The sequence below is a fragment of the Urocitellus parryii genome, chromosome 11 (genome assembly GCF_045843805.1).
Source record: "Urocitellus parryii isolate mUroPar1 chromosome 11, mUroPar1.hap1, whole genome shotgun sequence".
Lineage (NCBI taxonomy): Eukaryota > Metazoa > Chordata > Mammalia > Rodentia > Sciuridae > Urocitellus > Urocitellus parryii.
This window is the reverse complement of record NC_135541.1, coordinates 9,506,481-9,528,783: the sequence shown is the minus strand read 5'-3', so window position 1 is coordinate 9,528,783 and position 22,303 is coordinate 9,506,481. Positions and strand designations below refer to the sequence as shown.

At 61.3% G+C, this 22,303-nt stretch overlaps 1 protein-coding gene across 2 annotated transcripts in view; it reads right to left on the bottom strand.

Moving 5' to 3' along the window:
- Positions 1 to 22,303, bottom strand: part of Kazn (kazrin, periplakin interacting protein) — a 331,789-nt gene that overhangs the window by 75,403 nt on the left and 234,083 nt on the right. For both annotated transcript variants that reach the window (XM_026410310.2, XM_026410312.2), the window contains exon 2: positions 16,794 to 16,985. In XM_026410310.2, coding sequence (XP_026266095.2) covers positions 16,794 to 16,985 — 192 coding nt within the window. The remainder of the gene's footprint in view (positions 1 to 16,793; positions 16,986 to 22,303) is intronic.

Sequence of the window (22,303 nt, the reverse complement as noted above, 5' to 3'; positions counted from 1 at the left end):
GCCTGCAGGCTGACCCTGGTGCCTCCGTTTGCCTACAGTGTCGGGAGGACGCTGCTGTGACCCCCCTGTGACACCGGGATGGTAACGGGACCCAACTCACAGGCTGACTGTAGGGTCAAAGGGACCCGTATGCAGAGAGCTGCACACAGGAGGTGCTCAATAAGTGTCAACACCACACAGGGGACAGCCCTGGTGACACCAGGGCTACTGCCCGGGACAAGTTCCCTCTGACCAGAGCTTTAGGTTAGGGAGAACAGCACCCGGGCAGCCGCCATGCTGGGCAAGGTGGGGGCTCCGGTGCAGTGAACTCGGGGCGTGGTCCAGACCTGGTCAGGAGGGACGCCATGCCTGTTTCGCAGTCTACCGCTGAGCTATGTCCCCAGCCCTTTTGCAATTTCATTTTGAAGTAAGTTCTCACTGACTTGCCCAGGCTGGCTTCCAACTTACAATCCTCTTGCCTCCGTCTCTCAAGTAGCCTGGGTTACAGACATGGGCCCCCAGGCCTGGCTCCCTAAAATCTTAAGACAAAAATCAAGAGAGGATGTTTCCTTATACCAACGACAACCGGCAAAGGTCACTGCGACTCACACCCAGGGCTGCCACGGACAGCTGCCCGGCGTGTGCACCGCCCCACAGGGCCTGGCAGGCAGGCTGGCGAGCTGAAACACAGCTGATATTGTCCTTGTCATGTTCAGGGTGAGGCTCTGCCACGGGGCTTAGTCCCTCCGACATGGGGTCACATGCACTTGACATGGCCTGATCCCAGGCTGCGGGTTGGCAGGACGGTATTCAATGTGCCTTTTCCTTACCCTTCTCCACTTTCCTAATTTGCACAAGGACTCCGGGTGGGCCAGAGGAGCTCCCTCACCACCTGAAGACGGATTTGTAACCGGTCTGACTTCAGGGACAAGGTCTTTGATGTACAGAGCCCTGCTAACGGCCAAGAGTCTACGTACAAACTTAAAGACTGGCCTCGGGAACAGACAGTGAGCGGTAAGAAACGTCACCAAGCATCCCAGGGAGTGAGGCCCAGCTCCCAGCTGAGCCTGGTGGGACCCGTCACCTCCTACCAGTGACCGCTTTCCCTGGGTTCTGCCCTGGGAGACCTGGGATGGGGAGGGCCGGCTGCCTGGACACGCGGCCGGCAGGGAATCGCGTGCATTGCTGAGGTTCACGGGGCAGGGCGCAGGCGGGAGACAGAGCCCCGCGCTGGCTGCGGAGAGCTGTGATTTAGGAGCTCCCCTCCCCCCCGCCCCATCCATCGCGGCCTGGAACAGTTTCCGACTTCTGCGAGGCCCCTGCATCTCTGTCACAATCAAGATCACGTCTGTCTCAGGCCCATAAAGAATGGAGTGGCCTGTGTGTCCTCGTACATCACGAGGCTGAGCGGCGGCCGGTCCTGAACCTGCAGATGGGCCGGGAACAGAGGGAGGACGAGCCCTGGGTACAGGAGTCAGGGTGCGCGGGGAGGCGCCCCTCCTCCTGTCTCCTGTCCAGCAGGGCAGGTGGCCCCCGGTGGCCTCCAGGTCCCCTGTGTGAACCATGAGGTCAAGCCACCCCATCGCCTGGACCCCGGCCCTCCACTGGTGGCCTGCTGCTCCAGGGGACGGATCCCGTGTTTCTGGAATGGTTCCTATTGTCCCAAAAAACTTTTAAAACAGCCCTCGCTGTGTCCCAGTGGAAGTGACGATTTACACGGCCACGCTAGGTTTACTGAAGGTGTCCTAATAAAACACCCGCGGACCCGCAGGGACTCCCTGTTCTAACCTCTGTGCAAATCACCTCAATCTTCGCAGCTGGGGGCGGGTGTTGGCACCAGCAATCCTGTGCCACTGGGCAGGGGGACAATCGCCCGGGACTCAAACCCGAGGGCTCCGATTCCAGGGTGTGGACATCCCTGCTGCCTCCTGATCCCGGTGGCGCCCACCCACAGGCCTCTTGATCCTCGGAAGCCTCTGCCCCTCGTGTGGCCTGCGTGAGCTGATCTCTGAGTCACCCGTGTGAACTCCCGCAAGTCAAGACTGGCCAGGGGACAGGGCGGGGGGACGACCAAACCACAGCCCGGGACACACAGGGAAGCTGGAAATGCCTCGTGCTCAGTGGAGCGAGGGGATGTCCTGGGGCCTGCCGCCCACGTGTCCTTCCTTTTGGGAGACTGGCCAGCGGGCCCAGAGCCTCACCCTCACTCCGGCAGCTCGCTGGCCGCCTGACCTTGAGCAAGTTGCGCGACCAGTCTGAAAAAGGGTCGGGGACCTTGCAGGTGGCGGGGGACAAGCCGAGGGCTGCGCTCTGGTTGACGGGGCACGGCTGGTGGTCAGCAAGGGCGCCCCCTCCGTCTTTCACCTCCTCCCTGAGAACTTGGGCTGAACCCAGAGCCAGAGGGCCCCTCCCTCCCCTGTCATCTCCCAGGTGCTTGGCCACCGAGGGACTGGGGACGCCCTCCCCGGGCTCAGGCAGCGCAGGACAGAGACAAAGCCTCCCACCTGGGCCCCGTCTCCTCCTAGCCCCAGCCCTTGGCCCTCTGGATCATTTGCTAGTAACTGAGCAGCACAGAGGCCACTGGCCTCCGTGTGACATCCCCCTTTTGGGGACAGTGCAGAAAGCCAGTCCCCCGTACCTGGACCCCTGCCTGCGTGGACCCGGCATGGGTGGCAGCCACTTGTCACCAAGGAGGAGCTGCCCCAGGAAGAAGAAGCCCCCTCAGGTGGAGAGCAGACGGTGGCTCGGGGGCTCCACCGCAGGCTCGGAAGACCCCAAGGTGGAGGGGCCGCTGACCAGCCTCCGCAGGGGACCGCCAGGCCCGCTCCAGGACCACACCAGGAGCCTCCTCCACGCCGTCTCGTCCATCGAGGGCCGGCTGCGGGCCGCCCAGCCTCCACTTCAGCTCTCCCAGGCTCTAAAGGGTCTTGCGACAGCCACACCCTGAGCCCAGGCGGCTCTCCCCAGGGACACGCTCAGGGCTGTGGCGATCCAGAAGAATCTTCCCGAGTCGGGCTCGGCCCAAGGAGAGAAGGGCCTTCAGTAAGAACCAGGCAGAGCAGAGGGTGGGAGGAGAGGCCTCGGGGCAGCCCTGGCCTGGGACAGACACCGCCCGGGTCCCTCGTGGCAGGTGCAGGATGGGCCGATGCTGCCCGGTCAGCCCCGCCCGGCCCAGGCCAGCCTTCCAGCGGCCTGCCTGGTAGTCCAGCCCTGGGAGCCTGGTCAGCGTGAGCTTTCGCCTCGCCACCGGTTCTCTGGAGGGCACCGCTCGGCAGCTCTGCCAGAACACAGCGTGGCTTGGCCAGAGCCACCTGGCTGAACTCTCCCCTAGTGCCACCAAGGCCACCCAGCCGGCTCTGCCCTCAAGGAAATGAGCACAGATTCCCCAGATGACTCAGAGGCCAGGATGCGCCGTGCCACGGGTCCCTCCAGCAGGCACACGAGGCGGGGAGAGGTCCGGGCCCAGGACAGGGCCCACAGGTCCCATAACGGGAAAAACGAGGCCCAGGGACACTGCCCATGCACCAGGGCCTTCCAGAGTCTGGGGCAGAACTGTGGGCCTGTGCCCGGGCCTGTGCCCTCACTCCGCTCCCCACCTGTTTCTTGAGCACCTACTTGGTGCAGCCCAAGGGCCTGGCATGGCCTCTCCTCCGCTGTCCCTCTCCCCCCGGCTGGCTCATGCCTGAGCGGCAGGAACAGGAGCAACAGAGGTGAACCCCAGCCAGACCCCGTCAGAGCTCACCCAGGCACCCCCAGCCTTAAAACTGCTCAAAGAGGAGGCTTCGCGAGGCTCGGAGGCAGAGCGCCTGCCCAGCTGTCGGGGTCCCTGGGTCCCTCCCAGCATGGCAAAGGCCAGGCGTTAGGAGCCAGCAGCCGCGGGCCGGGGAGCGAGTGGGAGGCCGGGGAGCGAGTGGGAGGCCGGGGAGCGAGTGGGAGGCCGGGGAGCGAGTGGGAGGCCCCGTGTGGCTTCCTGTCCCAGGCGCGTTCTCCAGGGCCTCAGCAGGTGATCAGCCCAGGGCCAGGCACCTGTGGGAGAGGGCGGGTTCACAGCCCCAGAGGGCCGCCCTCCCCAGCCCCACCCAGCTGGGCCCCGTCTCCAAGGCAACGAGAAGCAGAGCCCACAGAGAAGCACCTGTCGGCCTCTTCCTGCGGCTTTGCCACGGTCAGGGTCCGGCTCGTGGCTCCTGCCTGAGCGCTTGGCTCCTGACCACCTCCTGTCCCTGGGCGCGTGCTCCGCCCGCGGGACTGACCCAGAACTGTGCTCCCGGATCGCCACGGCCCAGCGGTCCTGTGCTCACACCCGCTCCAGGCTGCCCAGGTCAGTGGACAGAGTGACCCTGGAGGGGCTCAGGGCTCTGCGAGCCCGAGGCCCCATCTTGGCTGGGGGAGGGTGGCAGGCCTCTGAGGTGGGCAGCGTGAGCCGGGCTGGCATCTGGCCCCCAGAGGCTGGGCAGCTCGTTCTCCCCACACAGGTCTGCTGTCCCCAGCCTGCGGGAGTGGACAGGGCATCACCAGGGCTCTGAAGAGCACCCGGCCCCACCTTCCCGTTTCCCAGTGAGGCCTGCGGGGGCTGGGGGCACGCTGGGCCAGAGCCAGGCTCCGGACCGCTGCTCTGCCACGCCACCGCCTCTGATCACCAGGCCCGGTCCACCCGAGAGCCACGTCACCAACGATGCACCACCGAGAACACTGCTGACCACGTCCACACACCCACAGCAGCTCTGCCGTCCATGTGGGTCCCCGTGCCAGCCAGGGCCTCCTCCACCTAAGTCCCACCCCGACCTGCTGTGCCCTTGCCTCGACCTTCTCATCTGGGAAGCAGGAGCACCACGGAGACCATTCTGGGATTCATGTCACACGCAGGACTGACTTATGACAATACTCCAAGAACGTACATATAAACTACACAAGTTACAAACCCGCCACGTGTCAGTGGGTTTCAAAACCCACTGCACGCAGGAGGCCGTTGGCTTGAAACATCTTTTCTAAGCGACTGTACCTGGCCCCAGGCGGAACTGGAACACTCTGTGAAACTGGTCTGACCTTTGAGCTCAGTGCCCAAAATGCCTCTCCTCCTCTGCCTCCCGTGGCACTGAGGCCGGGCAGTGCCCAGCCGCTGGCCAGCTCACGTGCTCGGAGCTATTTCAAAAGCTGGGCTGCAGCCCAGGCCCCGGGACACCCAGCCTCAGACCTTGCTGATCTTGGTCTGGGAAGGTGGGCCTCTCAGACCCTCTGCTCTTCCCCTGGTCCTGGGGGCTGCCTGGCACACTCAGCCTGACCCCCAGGACTCTGGCCACCTGGGGCTGGGTCCCCTCTGTGATCCACTAAGGCCAGATGCCGGGAAAGCAGGCAAAGCTGGAAGCTGCTCCGTGACATGACTTGCAGGGTACTGAGATGCTCCCCGCACCAAAACACCACCCAGGGCTCCTGGCCCACCACACTCTCTGTAAATACAGCGTTTCTAATTATAAATGGCCCACGATACATAGTGGGCCACTTGTCATGACCTGGCCTATGGCTACACCTGCAAAAACATCTCCAAGTCAAGAGGGTGAACATACCCACGACCCCAAATCCCCTCCTGCCCTTTTAAACTAGCCTGATTCCCTCAAGTTCTTACGGGAACAGCGACATCTGTACAGGCCTCTGTGGGCAGGGCTCTGCTGTTGAGATCGCTCCATGATTCTCACGTATCAAAAGCTTATGCTTAAATGTTGGCAAGGATGTGGGGAAAGGGACACTCCTTTGTTGCTAGTGGGACTGCAAATTGGTGCCACCACTCTGGAAAGCCGTAAGGAGATTCCTTAGAAAACGTGGAATGGAACCACCATGGACCCAGCAATCCCACTCCTAGATTTAGACCCAAAGGACTTAAAATCAGTACACTACAGTGACGCGGCCACATCAGTGTTTATAGCAGCTCATTTCACAGAAGCTAAACTATGGAACCAACCTAGGTACCCTTCAACAGATAAATGAATAAAGAAACTGTGGTAGATATACAAGGGAATAGTACTCAGCCTTAAAGAAGAATGAAATCACGGTCTTTGCTGGTAAATGAATGGAACTGGAGACTATCACGCTAAGTGAAACGAGCCAGAACCAAAGGCCAAATATGTTCTGTGACATGCAGATGCTAATTCACAACAAGGCGGGTGAGGAGGGAGAATAGAGGTACTTTGGATCAGACAGAGGGGAGTGAAGGGAGAGGAGGGTAAAGGAGTAGGAGTGGCGGTCGAATGAATCGGACATGATTATCCTATGTGCATATGACACGACCCGTGTAACTCTACGTCACGCACAACCAGGAGCGTGTCAGAACGCATCCAATTGTCAAGTGTAACTAATTACAGCAAATTAAAAAAAAAATAGAAATAGAAATAGAAAATAAAACAAGTTTAAAAAATAAAAACTTAAAAAAAATACAATTTAAAGAAAAACCCAACCGCGTCCTGCTGTCTCTACCGTGGGGGGAACCGGTCTCCTCGCTCGCTCATCTGCTGATGGACATGGGGCTGCTCACCTGGGGGCCGCGAGGCTCTGGGGGACCGGTCTCTACAGCGCGTCGTACCCCCGGGGGGTCTTCTCCTCCCACAGAATTCAAGTCTCTAACTCACCTGCGGTTGTCCACTTAGCGCTGGGTTAACGGCCTGTCTGCTCCCCACTGTGGCAGATGGTATTTTTGCAAAAATGGACAAATCTCTCACCACGTGGTTTTTATGGTGTGGAGTCTTGCTGGCCTGTCACCAATAGAATCTGGTGGAAGCGATGCCAAGTGACTTGTGGGCCGGGTCACGGAGCCTTGTGACTGGCAACTCGGTTCCTGGAACCCTCCGGGGGAGCCCCGTGTCTCCACGCAGAGAGGCTGACCCCCGTGCTAGGGGTGCTCACGGGGGCCTGAAGGGGCTGCTCCCAGCTGCGCCCAGCATCATGCCAAGGAACCAGACGCCTCAGAGAAGCCACTGTGGCTGTCCAGCAGAACACCTCAGGGAGCCCTGGCCACCACGTGGAACCCAAGGACTGCCCAGCTGAGCCCTGCCCACACACAGATCACCAGGAGTGAAGAAAACGGGTGGCCGTTTCACACCATTGAGACCTGGGGCCTGTTTGTTACGCAGCTCCTTAGAAATAGATCCCTGCTGCCAGATGCACTCCCAGTGCCCGGAACAGCGCCTGGCAAAGAGGACCTTTATCCATATTTGCCCCACACACAAGTACGTTCTCTGTGGGATTTCCTGCACGCTAGAAAGACTTTCTAAAGACTGAAAAACTCACCCCAATGCAGTGGTGAGGGGTCTGTGTCAGGCTCAGGGCTTCAGATCCGAATGCCGGGACGGCCAGGCTGCAGGACTCTGTTGGAGACTCAGTTCCCCTCACTGTGGAGTCGGGCTAACTCACTCTGCAGTGGACCTGGTGTGAGGCCTTCAGACAGCCCAGGGAGGGCTGGCCCAGGAGGTGCCCACGGAGGTCTGCTGACTCGGGGTAAAGCTCTGTCGCAGCCGCTCCCCAGGCCCGCCCCGTTAAAGCTCACCCCCCAGTGCCCCTCTCAGCCCAGGAGAGCAGAGTCGGAGCCCATGACACGTGACCTGTGTCCATGGTCCCGCTGGGCCAGGGCTCACGCCAGCTGGGCCTGGTGTCCAGTGGAGAGAGTCCACACCACCAGAGGCCGACTCGGAGGATGCAGGCTCAGGCTGAGGCACTTCTCCCAAGACAGAGGCCAGTGTGGGCCTTGGTTTCAGGCCGTGTCCTGGCCCTGTCGACGGCAAGGCTGGCCAAAGGCCCACGTGGGACGGAGGCGACCACTCTGAAGGGGGTCTGAGGGGGTCTCCGTCCAGGCCTACGGGGGGCAGCTCCAGCACCTGGCTTCTCTCTGACTGAGTTCTGTCCAGCTGGGTCCACCTCTGACCCCTCCTGGGACCGGGGCCCTAAGGAAAAGCCGAGGTTCAAGGTCAGCAGACCCTGCTGGCTGGACAGAGGCTGCTGGCATCTCCCGGGGCCCGAGCGGCTTCACAGAACTGCCAAAGGACAGGGGGCAGCGGGCGGTGGCCCAGACCAGCCTCTGCTCCTAGGGACACCTTCCAGGGCACAGCCGGCGAGGGGTCAGCCAACACTGGGGCCTCCAGGGGCCCCGCAGGCAGCCCAGGTCCAGCTGGCCCTCTCTGCCCTCTGGTTTTCCTGTCCCTGATAGCATCACTCCTTCAGAGCCAGAGAAGGTCTTTCAAATGTCTCCAAGAACAGCCAACAGATCCGCTGGGCTGAGTCCTGGCTGCGAACCCCCGGCCAGGAGACCCCGGAAACGTCCTGACCCTCTCCTCTCCCCACTTTGCAGCTGGGAAAACTGAGGCGAACAAACAGCGACCCACCCAACCACGGCTGTCGGGAGGGACAACGCACCCAGGCACCGCCACGGGGGGCGCCCAGGACGTCGCCAGGGCTGACCCGCGTTGGCTGAAATGGCCATTCCCCAAGACTGTCCACACCTCGGTGGGCAAGGGTTTCCCTCCACCCCCGCAGGGAAGATGGCGGGGTCCACCGAACCATTCTAAAATGCGCGTCCCGTGGGGGTGGCGGGCGGGAGGGTATGCTTCCTCTCCACGCAGTGTCCCCAGGGTCTCAGGACGGAGGGCGCGCCCATCGTTAGCACCTTCACCCTCCGTGGGATCCACCGAGACTTGGATCTGAAGTGTCCAAGCGGAGGCCGGAGGAGGGGACTCGGGCCCGGCAGGTGGGGGGTTGAGAGGGACGCTCAGGGGTCAGGGAACGGTACAGGTGGCCTTCAACTTACAGGGGGTCACGGACTCTGGGGTAAAAGCCCCAGAGGAGGACGGGGACACCGGTCCCTAGAGTCATAGTGTGACCTCAGTCCCATGCAGAATCTAAGAGTAGAAGGGTGGTCACCACAGGTTGGGGGAGCGGGCGAGGGGACGGAGAGGCCGGTCACCAGGCCCAGTGTTAGGAGGGACAGGTTCCCCGCAGCCCAGCGGGGGGGAGCTGACCGTGACGTGTTCAAAATCACTAGACAGGACTTCGTTCAACCACAAAGGAGTGACACAGGCCTAAGATGTGGGCCATGCTCATGACCCGGACTGGATCCTCCCACAAGGTGCACGCAACTGAGCGGTCACGTCAGCATGCATCGATCTAAATATTGGGGGAAAACACACCTGTCCCATAAAAAGTAAAGGAGCCACAGTTTGCTGGAACGTCCCACCGTCGGGGACCAGAGCCCTGCACTGGGCGGATTCTGAAAGGCCATCTCTGCGGCACATGGGGACAGGAAGGGCTGACAAGGAAGCGGCCTTGCAGGGGTCCTGCCCACCCCAGGCTGGGCCTGGCCACGTGACTTGCTTTGGCCGATGAGCACCCGCGGACACCATGCAAGGGATGGCCTCAGCGGCACCCACCAGGCCAAGGCCGAGGAGGACGGTAGCCTCTCACAGGGCAGCAGTCTCTACGGGAACTCCGCACGCGCCTGGAAACTTCTCGTTTCCAATATCAAAACCACCGTGAACTAAGTCCGTGTAGATTGCAGTCTGTGCCCCTTTGGGGGTTCCAGCCACGGGGGAAGAGGGGGACCCAGGCCCAGCGCACAGCCAAGACAGAAAAGCAGAGGCTCTAGGAGCGTCCTCCGCCTGAACCACGGTCAGCTGGACCCCTCTGGAGTTTAAGAAGCCTGGGGGGAGGGGGGACCTGCTAACAATATTAAAAATCAGCTGAAAGTGTGTCAGGAAGACGTTCTGTCTGCAGAGGTAAACTTTCTGGAAGCTTCCACTGAGCTCTGAGACTCACCACTAAGAGCCTTCCACGTGAGGTCTGGGGGCAGAAGACTCCCTGCACAGCCCTGAGGGCCACCAGGGCACCACCTGCACCTGGGGGCCCAGGAAAACGGTGGCAGCTTCGGGGAACACACGGACGCCACCCAAGGCCATCGACCGCACCAAGGATGAACCGTGGGAGACACGAGAGGAAGAGCAGGGCACAGGGGTGGGCAGGGACACAGACACAAAGGAGCTTTTCACACCCGCAGAGCCGTGGTGACGTCCCAGCACGTGACACGTCCCTCCATTCAACAGCCACCTGTCTGCAGAGCCAAAGGTGCACCTGCTGGGGCTGGAGGGACAGGGACTTCCCACCTCTGCCCCCCCCCCCACCAGTCTGCTGCAACCTGAAACCCTTCAAAGCAGGGCTGGCTACCCAGGGACTCTGGTTTCCAGCCCAGAGGCCATTTATCTAAACACCCTTCAGCCAAAGAGGCCGGCCTGGGGCAGGTGCCGCACTGTGAGGCGGGGCCAGGCCTCGGCAGACATCCTGGACACTCGGGTGTCTGGTCCATTTTCTGTGGCTATAACCGAGTGACTCTGATGGGTAATTTATAAAGAAGAAAGGTTTGCTCAGCTCCGGGTTCTGGAGGCTGGAATGTCCGGGTGCGTGGATGGTGCAGCGTCTGGGGATCCTGCATGGTGACATGGCGGGGTGGCCCATGGTCAGGTGGGCCCCATGTGTCAGCTCAGGCATCTCGTCACGGTCTTATAAGGCCACCGATGTCCTCATGGGCACCCTGTCCTCGTGCCTCATGTAACCATAATCCTCCCCCAAAGATGCTGCTTCCAAACACACCGCCATGCGTCGCAAGAATTACCACCCGGCTGTGGGGCTTAGGTTTCCGATGAAGAACTTTGGGTGGGTTCATCAAACGCAGCCTCAGACGCTGCTCCGCCCGCCACACTCACGTTGCCCTGCTCCGTGTGCTGTACTCGGCAGGGGCCTGTTTTTTTTTTTTTTATACAAAGGACCCGCATGTAACCACTGGGCCATGTCTCCAGCCCCTTTTTAATATTTTATTTAGAGACAGGGCCTTGCTGAGTTGCGTAAGGACTCACTAAGTGGCCGAGGCTGGCTTTGAACTTGTGGTCCTCCTGCCTCAGCCTCCCGAGCCGCTGGGATGACAGGCACATGTCAGTGCGCCAGCCTTGCAAGGGCCCATGAAACCCCTGTGCGCTAAGCCCTGAGTGGTCCAGCACGGAGGGCTGCCAAGTCCTGTGGACAGGAGCCTGGTATTAGTTTTCTACTTGGGATGTGATAAATGGTCACAGATCGAGGGGCTGAGGACGAGGCGAATGACCTCGCAGCTTCGGGGAGGCCCAGAACGGCTCTTGCTGGGCTGCACCAGGGCGTGGCCCAGGCTGTTTGGGCTCAGAGGGTCTTGGGGAGGTGGCCTCCCTGTCCTTTCCAGCTGCTGCAGGCCGCCCCTTGCTCCTTGGCCTGCGGCCACTCCCTGTGTCCTCACCCTGAATGGCTCTGGCCTCTGCTGGCTGCCACCTTGCCTTCTCTCTCTTCTGCCTCCCCCCCCCCCCCGCCCGTCCACCTAAAGGGCCCTTGTGACTACACGGGGTCCACCAGATAGTCCAGGCCGTCTCAAGGTCACCTTCATTCCCTCCCCCCTGGGCGGGGAAGTTGGCCCAGATCTTCCTGGAGGAGCCCCAGCCTGAATGGGCTGGAAGGAACCGTGACCATCAGGGAGTCGGGGGAAGGAAGGCCCAGTATAAACACCGTGAGGGGACAGAGGGAGGTGACGCTAGGGTACGTCCATGTGCTAGAGGGACACAGATGGGGCTGCAAGGAAAACGGCTTTCCCAAGAAGCTTTGGTGGCAGGTGCCTTCCCTTTTTAAACTGCATTTAGTATCTCATGGTTGGAGCAAAAGCAATGGCTGACCTCTTAGCGGAAATCACGATGGTTGCATCAAACTTTGTTAGTAACCGTATGTTCTTTACGTGAAACAGCACGAACATTAAAAAACAAACCAAAAAAAAAAAAAAAAAACCCAGCATTTTACTCAAAGGTGCCTTTCATGGGGCTGGGGATATGGCTCAGCGCACGTCTAGCAAGAACGAGGCCCCGGGTTCCATGGCAGCGGCAGCACGTGTGCACGCACAGACGATGTCCCTGACCAAGCAGTAAAAATTAATATTTTTGTTAAAGGTTGACCGCCCAACTACATGCCTTTTAATCAGATGGCATACCCATTTTTGATTCTTTTGCTGTATGCCAAGGAACAGTGGGTGGCTTGAAAGACCTCTGTGTGTCTGTTGAAGTTGCAAGCTAAACTAGCCACTCTTCCATCTGTGCTTGAAAGAATGAGACGCCTTAGCGGTAGCATCTGGCAAAGGAAAGAACTAGACTCATAAATGAACTAAGGTGAACGGCTGCCTCTAGGAAAACAACGGACAGTGTTTGTCTTCAAGGATAAACCTGAGGCAATTGAGCAAAAAAAAAAAAACAAAAAACCAGAATTCTGGCACACTTGATCTGCCACCCGACTTTAACAGCTTCTCGATTCTTAGCGACTTTCCGATGGGGCCGGTGGTGATGTTAACACCTGCGCTTTTGATACCGGATAACGAAATGCATCAACCCCGGGAGATCTGCACAACTCAGAGAGCCCACATGTTCCACATGATTAATGTACGATGTTTTAAAAAATCATGTTTGAGGTTGGGCACTGTGGCCCAGGCCTGTGATCAGGAGACCGAGGCAGGAGAATTGCAAGTTTGAGGCCAGCCGGGGCAACTTAGTGAGACACTGTCTAAAAATAGAAAATAAAAAGGGTTGGAGACGTGACTCAGTGGCAGAGCGCCTGTATGTGCAAGGACCCTGGGTTTAATTCCCTTTACTGCAGAGAGAGAGAGGGAGAGAGGGAGAGAGAGGGGAAAGAAATGACATGGGGATAAAATATCCATTTGAAGAGCAAAACTGATCGCCTGGACATCAGTGCAGCCCTGCATAAGTGCATGCCGTTTGGGCTGGGCGCGGTGGCATACACCTGTAATTCCAGTGGCTCGGGAGGCTGAGGCAGGAGGATGGTGAGTTTAAAGCCAGCCTCAGTAAAAGTGAGGCCCTCAGCAACTCAATGAGGCCCTGTCTCTAAATAAAATACAAAATAGGGCTGGGGATGGGGCTCAGTGGTCGAGTGCCCCCAAGTTCAATCCCCGGTAACAACAACAACAAAAAAGGTTTGGGACTCCACAGGGCAACAAGCCTTCAATACCCTCTCACTCAGTGAGCTTAGTATGGCATGGGGGGTGTCCAGGGTTACGTAATAAGGCAACTAACTTCCTCCTGGGCTCCACCACGGATCTGTGTGACGGCAGGTTTTCAACCAAAACAACAACTGCAGCAGACTGGGGTCGGGGGACGCGGCTGGGGACAGCCACCAGGAAGCCAGACACCAAGGGCTTTGGCCAAACGCGGAAGACCACGCCCCTGCTCATGTGTGGGAAAATGCAGTGGCTTCTCATTACCAAATGATCTTAGTTATGCCGACAGATAATGGGCTTATGATTGTTTGAAGAGAAATGGTTGAACAGTTGCACATTTCCCCCCTGTCTGAATTTTTAGAATGGTAAATAGAAGTTTTAGACACAGAAACAAAAGCTCTGTGGGACCCTCGATGCTGTGACCATGTCACGTGCTCCTGGGGTCAGAAAGTTTGAAAAGGCTGTCCTGGGAGGGGGGGGTACGGGGAGAAAGGAAAAGGCTCCGCACACGACCTTTCTTGGCGGGTTGCGTCGCATGTTATATAATGGCAGAGAGAGAGACGGTGGAAATGACTTAAATGTCCAATAACAGGAAAACGGTGAAATAAATCATGGTCCCTCCATTTGGGAGAACATTATGCAGTCATTAAAAATTATGTTTTCACAGAGTATTTATTGTTGTGGGAAATCGCTCCTCACATTCAACCTGCTGTTCAGAGACGACAAAATGAAAGAAGCGAATTCTCATCACCGTGGTTTCCGTGAGGCCTTGATTTACACGGAAATCATGAAACGGAGGAGCTGGGGGACATCACCACACCTGGGGCTCCCCGGGGGCAAGCTCAGCGCAGGTGTGACACGGGGTCGTGCGGGGACTCGGGGTCGGCGGCACAGTGACCACGCTGTTCCTGTTGGTCACTCAGGGCTTCTGCTCTGGGCTCACTGGGGGACCAAGTCCCTAAACCGGACACCCCAGACTCACCCCCAGGGAGGCCGAGGGGGTCTCCCCGCTCCCTCCCTTCATTGCTTCCACACTGGACGTGGACTGCCGTTCCGGGGTCGGCTTGAGCCCCCGTCTAAAATGCAGGTTTCGCCCAGACCACAAGGGCAAGGCTGGGGTATGGGGGTGGGATGCCGAGTGGCCTCTTCCCCCTCCCCACAGGGACAGTGGCTGTAAGCAGGCATCACCCCAACATCTGCTGCCGGCTTTGCTTGCACCCCTGCTCTCCTTCTCCTCATTCCAGCACAGAAATCCCTCCTCCTGCCCACATCGGTGGCAATTTACGCCCCGTGGGCCGCGGCTGGGGAGGAGGCCTCTTCCTTATGCCTGGGGAGTTCCGGCAGGGGGCTCCAGGTGGCCCAAGGTGCCCACTCCCAGGCCTTGGAGAACACTGCCATCCTGAGCTTGCAGGGGCACCAGGGAGTCTCAGGTCCGGGCCAACCCTGATGCCAATTAGGCAGCCAACAGCGCCCAGCAGATCCAGGGAGGTCTGCCAAGCCCCTGCCCCTGATCACCACTAAGTATGTACAATGGTCCTTAGTGATGGTGCCAGGCGCTGAGCCAAGCGCCTTCCATCTCATTTAATCCTCGAGACCTGGGGAGCAGCGGCTATCATTAGCTCCGGTGGTAAGCATAGTCATTATCCTCCAGCAAAGCACTGGCTCAGAGAAGCTGAGGAATCTACACGAGATCGCGGGGCGAGTGAGTGGTCCAGCTGGGGTCTCTGCTGCAGAAGCCTCTGTGTCCCGTGTGCCACTCTCGCTCACCTGCCATCCCCACGGCTGAGCCAGACAGCCCGACTCCTACACCAGACCAGCTTCGCCTCAGGGGACCCCACACAGAGGCAAGATGAAGTGGGCTGGGATCCTGCAAAACGTCTCTGTCCCCGCTGCTGAGGAGCTGTGTGACCTTGGCCAAGTTACCCAACCTCCCTGAACCTCATTCAGATGTCGGAGGTGGAGGGTCAAAGCTCCCAGCAGGACTGGGGAGGTGGCCGACCAGGCCCTTAGGAGAGCGATGGCATAAAGAGCGCTCCCGACAAGTCCTTGCCGCCCACGCTATTCCTCCTACAGAGGAGCTGCCAGCAGTCAGCAGGACCTCCGGGGGAGGCCACAAGCCTCTGGTGACGGACAGGAAACCTTCAGCCCAGAGCTGGAGGGAACACGTGCCCGGCAGGCCCTGCTCCGCTACAGCTTTGCATCCCAGGGCTTCAGTGGCCTGGTCTGAGAACACTATGTAGAAAATTCTAGAAGCAGACAATTCCTAGGTTTTAAGTAACTTTGATGCAGTGTGTTACACGGCTGCTCTGTTGTATCGTGTTCCGGTCCATCTATGTGCAGGACTGTAGGCACGGACGGGTAGCAGGTGACGACACAGTTGGCCATGGCTGTGGTCCAGGCACCCGGCACAGAAGGGGTCAAATGTGCGAATCTGCTCACTGTGGGTGACAGGGAGGAGGGTGCGTGATCCCCCCTCTATAGAGCCTCGGTTAGCTCCCGTCCCTCCCCCCGTGAAGCCGTTGCTGCCCACGCTCGGGCCTGGGAACAGCGGAGAGGCTGGGAGTGGTGGGTACAGGAGCCTGGGCTGACTCCCCTGGGACCCCCTCCTTCCAGGTCCCCGTGAGCAAATACGGTGGGATTCTGACCCTGGCCAAGGACCAGGAAGGCAGGCTCTGCTGTCCCCAGAACAGTCTGGGGACGGTGGCTGTGGGGCAGTTTGCTGCACAGCCCTGAGTCTCTGCAGGACCGTCACACTCAGAATGACCCAGGACTTCAGCCTGCACAGCCTGGGCCCAGGGACACATGCACCGGACACTCCTGGGACCCGGGGTTCCATCCAGGGAAGGCACGAGGAGATGCTGGTAGCCAGGCATGCGGTGGCCCACAAGACCCATCGGGCCTGCTGGGTGGCTGCACATGAGCAGGCGTGTGTACCTGGCCAGATGCATCCAAGCATGCCACCCAGGCGGGGCCACAGACACACCACTGCCACCCCACGGCCCCGCAATCCCCACAGACACACACTCCCAGCGCAGAGAGGAGCGTGGACACCGGAAAGATTTCAATCAAGAGCACTGGACACTCGGGGGTGGGCTCCCCTGGATGTCGACTCCCCGGGCTCCCTAGAAAGCAAGTGTGGTGCCCCACGCGCACCCCGGGAGGAGCAGAGACACTCAGGGGCTTAAGAGAACCAGGCAGACCCCGCCCAGGTCTCAGGCCCCAGTTCTCCAAGTGCCGCCGGGTCCCCAACCAGCTCCAAGGAACCCGGCCAGGTGCACAGCGCCCTGGCTCCGTCCTGTGTAGAGCAGATCTCTGCCCCATGGTGCCGGGGTTCCATGGGCATCTGATGAACAGGCCACCTGGACACCCACACCTGGCCACCTGCCGGCTCCTCCCCGGGCCCGGGCTGCAGGAAGTGTGAGGAGAGGCCCGAGCCCCTCCTAGAGAGCCCGCCGCCATGAGCCAGAGTGACGCAGGGGACACAGATGCTTCTGCAGCAGAGAAACCAGCCCGGCCACACTGTCCTGTCAGGGTGGGCACTGCAGCCCCCGAGGGCTGGGAGAGAGACCTGCTGCTGGGACCGCAGGCTGGGCCACCAGAGACGCCCACCTGTGATTCGTGCCCCACAGAGAGGTGCCCACGGCCAGCCACGATGGACAACGTGTGGTGGTCACCCTGCAGGAGGGAAGGAGGGCCACAGCCAACCCGGCGAGAAGCGGGATCCCACCCCAGGAAGGGCCGGAGCGGGGCGGGCAGTCGCAGCCCGGGCGTGACTCACCCTGCAGGGCCTCTTTGGCTCTGGCCAGTTCCTGCTCCTTCTGGGCCAGCTGGACCCGGAGCTCGGTGGCCGAGAGGACCTCGGGGGACTTGCCACCCTGCGACTCCTCCAGGTCCTTGGCCAGCATCTCCTTCATCTGCCGGAGAAGGTGGACTTCCTCCTGGAGCCGGGACACTTCCTCCCGCAGGAGCCCTAGGGGAGAAGGGGACAGCGTCAGAAGGCAGCGCGGTGCTGGCACAGCGTTTTCTGGGGACGGTTCAAGGTGCTCCCGCTTCTCCTGCAGCTCCCTCCACGTGTGCAGAGAAGGACCCCCACCCAGCCCCGGAACAGAACCTCATTCCCAAGGTCCAGCCCAGCCCTGGGCCCGCCCAGCCTCCAGAGTCCCCAGCCCCCCACGCTCTCGGGGCACCACCACGGCTGCCACTGCCCTGAGCACGTCCACCCCGCGGCCAAGTCCTAGCGGTTGCCACCACAGCCAGGAGCGCAGCGTGCCGATGGCGCTCCCCAGGGACATTGCATCTATTCCCCCAAACCCAAGGCAGGTGCCATCACGACCCCCACATGACAGATCAGAATGTGGAGGCTCCAAGCTCAGGCAGCTCGGAGGTCAGGACGTTGCCAGGCGCAGTGGCCCAGGCCTATGATCCCAGCGGCTCGGGAGGCCGGGGGAGGAGGATTATGCGTCCAAAGCCAGCCTCAGGAATTGAGCGAGCCCTAAGCAACTCAGGGAGACCCTGTCCCCAAATAAAATACAAAAGGGGCTGGGGTGTGGCTAGGGGTAAAGCACCTCTGGGTTCAATCCCTGGTACCAATAAACAAACAGATAAACACAGATAAACACATAAAGTGCGAGGGCAGGTCTGAGGGCTCGCTCGCGGCTGGCAGAGTGAGCAGGGGACCCCAGGCCACAGCCCCAGGCTCCGCCAACCCCTGGAACCGTTCCCGGCCTGCAGGACCCCGCGCAGGAGCTCCGCCCGCGCCCGGAACCCGGGCCCCCTCCCACCTGCAGGAGGAGGGCGGCGCCAGCTGCCCAGGGTCCCGCAGCACTGGGATCCCACCCTGCGACAGCGAGTCCCCGGGGACAAGGCGGAGGAGAGCGCAGTGTCCCCTCCTCGCAGGCCTCAGGGTGTCCGCGGCCCCCAGGGAGAGGTGTGCCCACCGCGGCCTCCTGCCAGCTTGGCCACAGGCTGGTGACACTCCTCCAGGTCTGCTCGCCGAGCAACACCAAACACCAACACCACACCACAGGGGGCAGGTGACACAGACCTCGGTGACGGCTCTGGGTGGCAGGCACATCAAGAGGGAAACGGACCTCACCTGGGAGACACATGGGGGGACGTTCTGGATCCCGGAGGCAGCCCGAGGCTCCCCCTGCGACCTCGACCCCTGCACCACCCGCCGGTCCCCACAGTCCCCACAGGCCAGCCACGCGGGTCCCTGTGACACACACGCATGCTCTTCCCAGCCTCAGGGCCTCGGCACCTGTGCCTCCCTCTCCCCCTTCCTGGGGCTGCCTCCTCACTGTGACAGTCCCCACCCACCTCCGGCTTCTCTGGCCTCCTGGACCCGTCCTCAGCTCTTGACTGACTCTTTCCCAAGCTCAAGGTCGGCTCTGGGGAGGGCGGGGTGGCCCTCGGTGTCCACCAGGCGGCTCAGTGCATGGCCCTGCAGCCCCCCGCCCTCCTCCAGAGCTCAGCCCTCGCCGCAGCCGCCTGGGGATGTGACTTCATCAGCAAATGACAAGGCCCACGCGTCCTGGCCACTGAGGTCCCCGGTGTCTGGGCAGCGCGTGGCCCCCAGTGGCCTGGAGGAGCATCTGAAATGAGCAGAGGAGCAGAGCAGGCCAGCGTGTCCCTCTCCCTCAGAGAGGGCACCGGGAGGACCGCGGGCACCAGGAGGACCGCGGCACCGGCAGCTACCCGGGGAGGCACACTCCACGGAGCCTGGGGCGCCACCCTCACCCCTCAAGGTCACAGAAGGGGGGTAGCTGGGCAGGTCCCAGGCCTCTGGCTGGGCACAGGAGCAGGTCCCCATCAGTACGATGGGCCACCCTTATCAGCTGCCGGGCCACTCGCATTGAAGTGCTCAATGTGGGCGAGGAGTGCCACTTCTGAGTGTCACCCTCGGTCCCCAGCGCCTGTGGGCACTCAGGTCTAAGGTGCTCGCCCCGCCCGCCTCCCTGGGCTTCCTCAGGTCTTGAGCTGGAGGGGGAGCAGGACGCACGCCCCCCACCCCGGGGCCTCAGAAAGGGACCACTGACGTCACCCGGACCTCTTCCACCTCCATCACCTGGAGGCACCCTGGGTGGAGCTGCCCAGATGAAGAGAGAGAGGCTCCCTGTCACCTTCCTGCTCCGCCGTCCTCCTTAGCCCAAGTCCTCTCCCTCTGAAGCTGACACCCAGTCCAGGAGGCTGCCCAGCCTCCGCCATGCCCCGGCCTCCGCCATGCCCCAGCCTCCGCCATGCCCCGGCCTCCGCCACACCACTGCTCTGTAGCCTGCGCTCGGCTGCCCACCTCAGGGCTTCCCTCCCCCACAGGTCTCACCCTCAGGGCCACAGCCTAGGGGACCTCGCAGGCTCCCCATCTCCTGACCGCTGCCCAGTGCCTTAGACAAGCTCAGGAACCCTCACTGACGCGGGGGGGGGGGTGGCGTGGGCGCGGTACGTCCTGGGTCCCACCCTTCCCCCTCTGCTGCGTCCAGTGTGCACACACGCCCAGGCTCTCAGTTGTCCAGTGGCTCCACTCAGCCAAGAGGTTCCCAGCGCCCATCTGTCCTTGCCACACGCACCCCAGCACAGCACCCCGGCGAGGGCCCTGGGGACACTGCGCACAGGCCCCAGGTGGGACAGCCAGAGCCCCCATGAGCCCAGATGGGAGGAGCGGGCTGTCCGCGGGGCACCGGCTGCTCAAGTGCAGAGTGGGCAGTGACCAGGCCTCAGAGGCTGGCCTTGCCCCCCCCATCCAGGAGAGCACCTGCAGCCACCCACCCCTCAGAGCTCTCTGGAAGGGAGAAGGGGCACCAGGCTCTCAGAAGCCCCCACTGAGCACGGCCACACCAGCTAGCAAGACGCCAGGCGGGGGTCTATCCACCAGGAGGACAAGGCCATCCTGGGGAGCACGGGATCATCCTGGGGAGGACAAGGCCATCCTGGGGAGCACGGGGCCATCCTGGGGAGGACAAGGCCATCCTGGGGAGGACGAGGCCATCCTGGGGAGCACGGGGCCATCCTGGGAAGGACGTATTGTCCACGCTCAAGTGGTGGGGGTCGGGCAGGGAACGCCCCAGCAGCAGCCGGGAGGCTGAACCGCAGGACGGGCACCGGGGAGAGCGTGGGGGCGGGCAGGAGGCCAGATCACAGAAGGCCTGGCCCTGGCCACTCAGCCCCGCGGGGCTCCCCTTCTGGGGTCGTACCCGAGACTCTGGAATTTTCTCTCATCAATAGTCCCCAATTGCCCGTCCCTCCGGGGTTCCTAGTCCCACGACGGCCACCAAGAGTCCACGCACCACAAAAGGTGACGCTAACGAATGTCCACGTGCACCCGTCCCCACGCAGGTGGAAGACGGGTCTGATTCTCGGTTTTCTCCTTCAGAAGCGACTTCCTCGGAGCACCCTGGGGACCTCCCATGGTCCCCTCCTGTGTCTGTGGAGCAGGACGTGGGTCCCAGAGACCTGGCTCAACTCCAGGCCTGAGCAGGGGCCCGACCTGGCATACCCTGGTGTCATCTTGGGGGTTGACTGTCCGCATGCTGCGTGGGTGCCACCCACTGGGGGTTCCCAGGTGTGAAGCCACCCCAGGTGCAGAGTGGGCACTGAACCCCAGAACACCATAAGCAGCTCTCGGCCTAAGCGGGTCCCAACAGGCGCGGGGCACACCCTACCGACCGGGTCTCCGGGGCCATCTAAGGTTCCCATGTGGCTGGGCCCCTGCACTGGTCCCAGAGGACGCAGGAACAGGGCCGTCCCAAGAGGGGACTTCAGTACAACACGGCTCAGGAGGGTGGGGCAGGCAGGGGCCGGGGCAGGCAGGGGCCAGACCCTGCGGGGCAGGACACCTCGGCCTGCCCCTGCCACCCGGGCCTGCGGGAGCAGGTGGGGGGCCCAGGTGAGGCACCTGCAGGAGGCAAGTCCAGGAGACCAGGCTGGAAAACAGCTGGGCAGGGGGCAGGGCCGGGGCTCATCCCAGCTCTGGGTGCGCTGCCCCGGCTGGGCACAGAAGCCCCGTCTCCCCAGGCTGGTCCCTTCCTGTCCCTGAGCCTTGGTGGCCTCACCTGTGCAAGGAAGGTGTCGGAAAAGCAAGACCTGGGTGTGGGGCAGCTCAGGGTGGAGCACACGAGACTCCGCTCCCTTCCCAGCACCACAGCAAACACCAAGACTCAAGAGACCCGTGTGGAGCACCTCAACACGCCTGCCCCCCTGCGCGGTGTGGCACCACGACATCTAAAACCTGCCTTCCCTTCTGCAGAGACGACGAAGCAGCTGAGTCAGAAAACCTGGGTTTCCGTCTCAGAGGGACTACTAGTTGCTGGGTGACCTTGGGCTAGTCACTGTCCCTCTCTGGGCCTGACCATTTCAGTGGAATCTCTTTAGGTATCGAGTCCTATGTATGCGTCTTTCCCCTTGGCAGAGAAGAGCCCCTGGGCTCTGTGTCTATGGCTGTCCTGTTTAGCCTGGTGGCCCCCACACAGGTGACTATCTAAGTGCAAATTAGATAAAATAAAATGAAGTGCACACCCTGCCCCTCGTCACCCAGTCGGCATGCCAGGTACACGTGCGCCGTGAGTGGCTAAGGCACCGGGTGGCATGGGGACGACTGCCATCACCTTCGCACAGAGAAACAGAGTACTCCTGTGGCACTGGAGGCAGCCCAGGCGAGGAGACCCACGCAGGACGGAGGCTGTGGCCAGAGGCAAGAGGAGCCTCAGGAGGAGGCCTAGAGGAACCGCCCCTGGCCTCTGCCCAGGCACAAAGAGCAGAGGACCATCGTGTACCTTCCTGCCACTGCTGGGCACTGCCCTCGGACCCCTGGGACCGGGGTGGAAGACAGGAGGCCAGATGGCGGAGGCCACAGCGGTCTCCAGCTGTGGGAGCCGGAGCTGAGTGTTGCTGGGAGACAGAGCGGCTGCCTGCCCCCGGGGGCCGCGCTACCAACCGCGCGGCCCTGGGGCAACCCTCGGCACACAGACTGCCGCGGCAGGGCCCAGGCGCCTCTCCCCAGAGGCCACCGGGGGATGGGCCCGCGCTGGCTGGCAACAGGGGCTGGACAGACTGCCCTTCTGCAGCTCATCCCTTTCAGTTCTCATGAGCCATGAGTTTAGGTGCGAGTCCCCAGCCTCCTTTGCAGCTAGGGTGGTCCTGTGACTCCGTGCTGGCCAGCCCCGTTCAGGAAAAGTCCCTGAGAGGGACTGCCCTTTAAGAAAAAGGCTTTGCTCCTTTCCCACCTTTTTCTTGAAAAGTGGATTCAATGGCTGGAGCTCCAGCAGTCACCTAGTAACAAGGAGGCAACCTCTA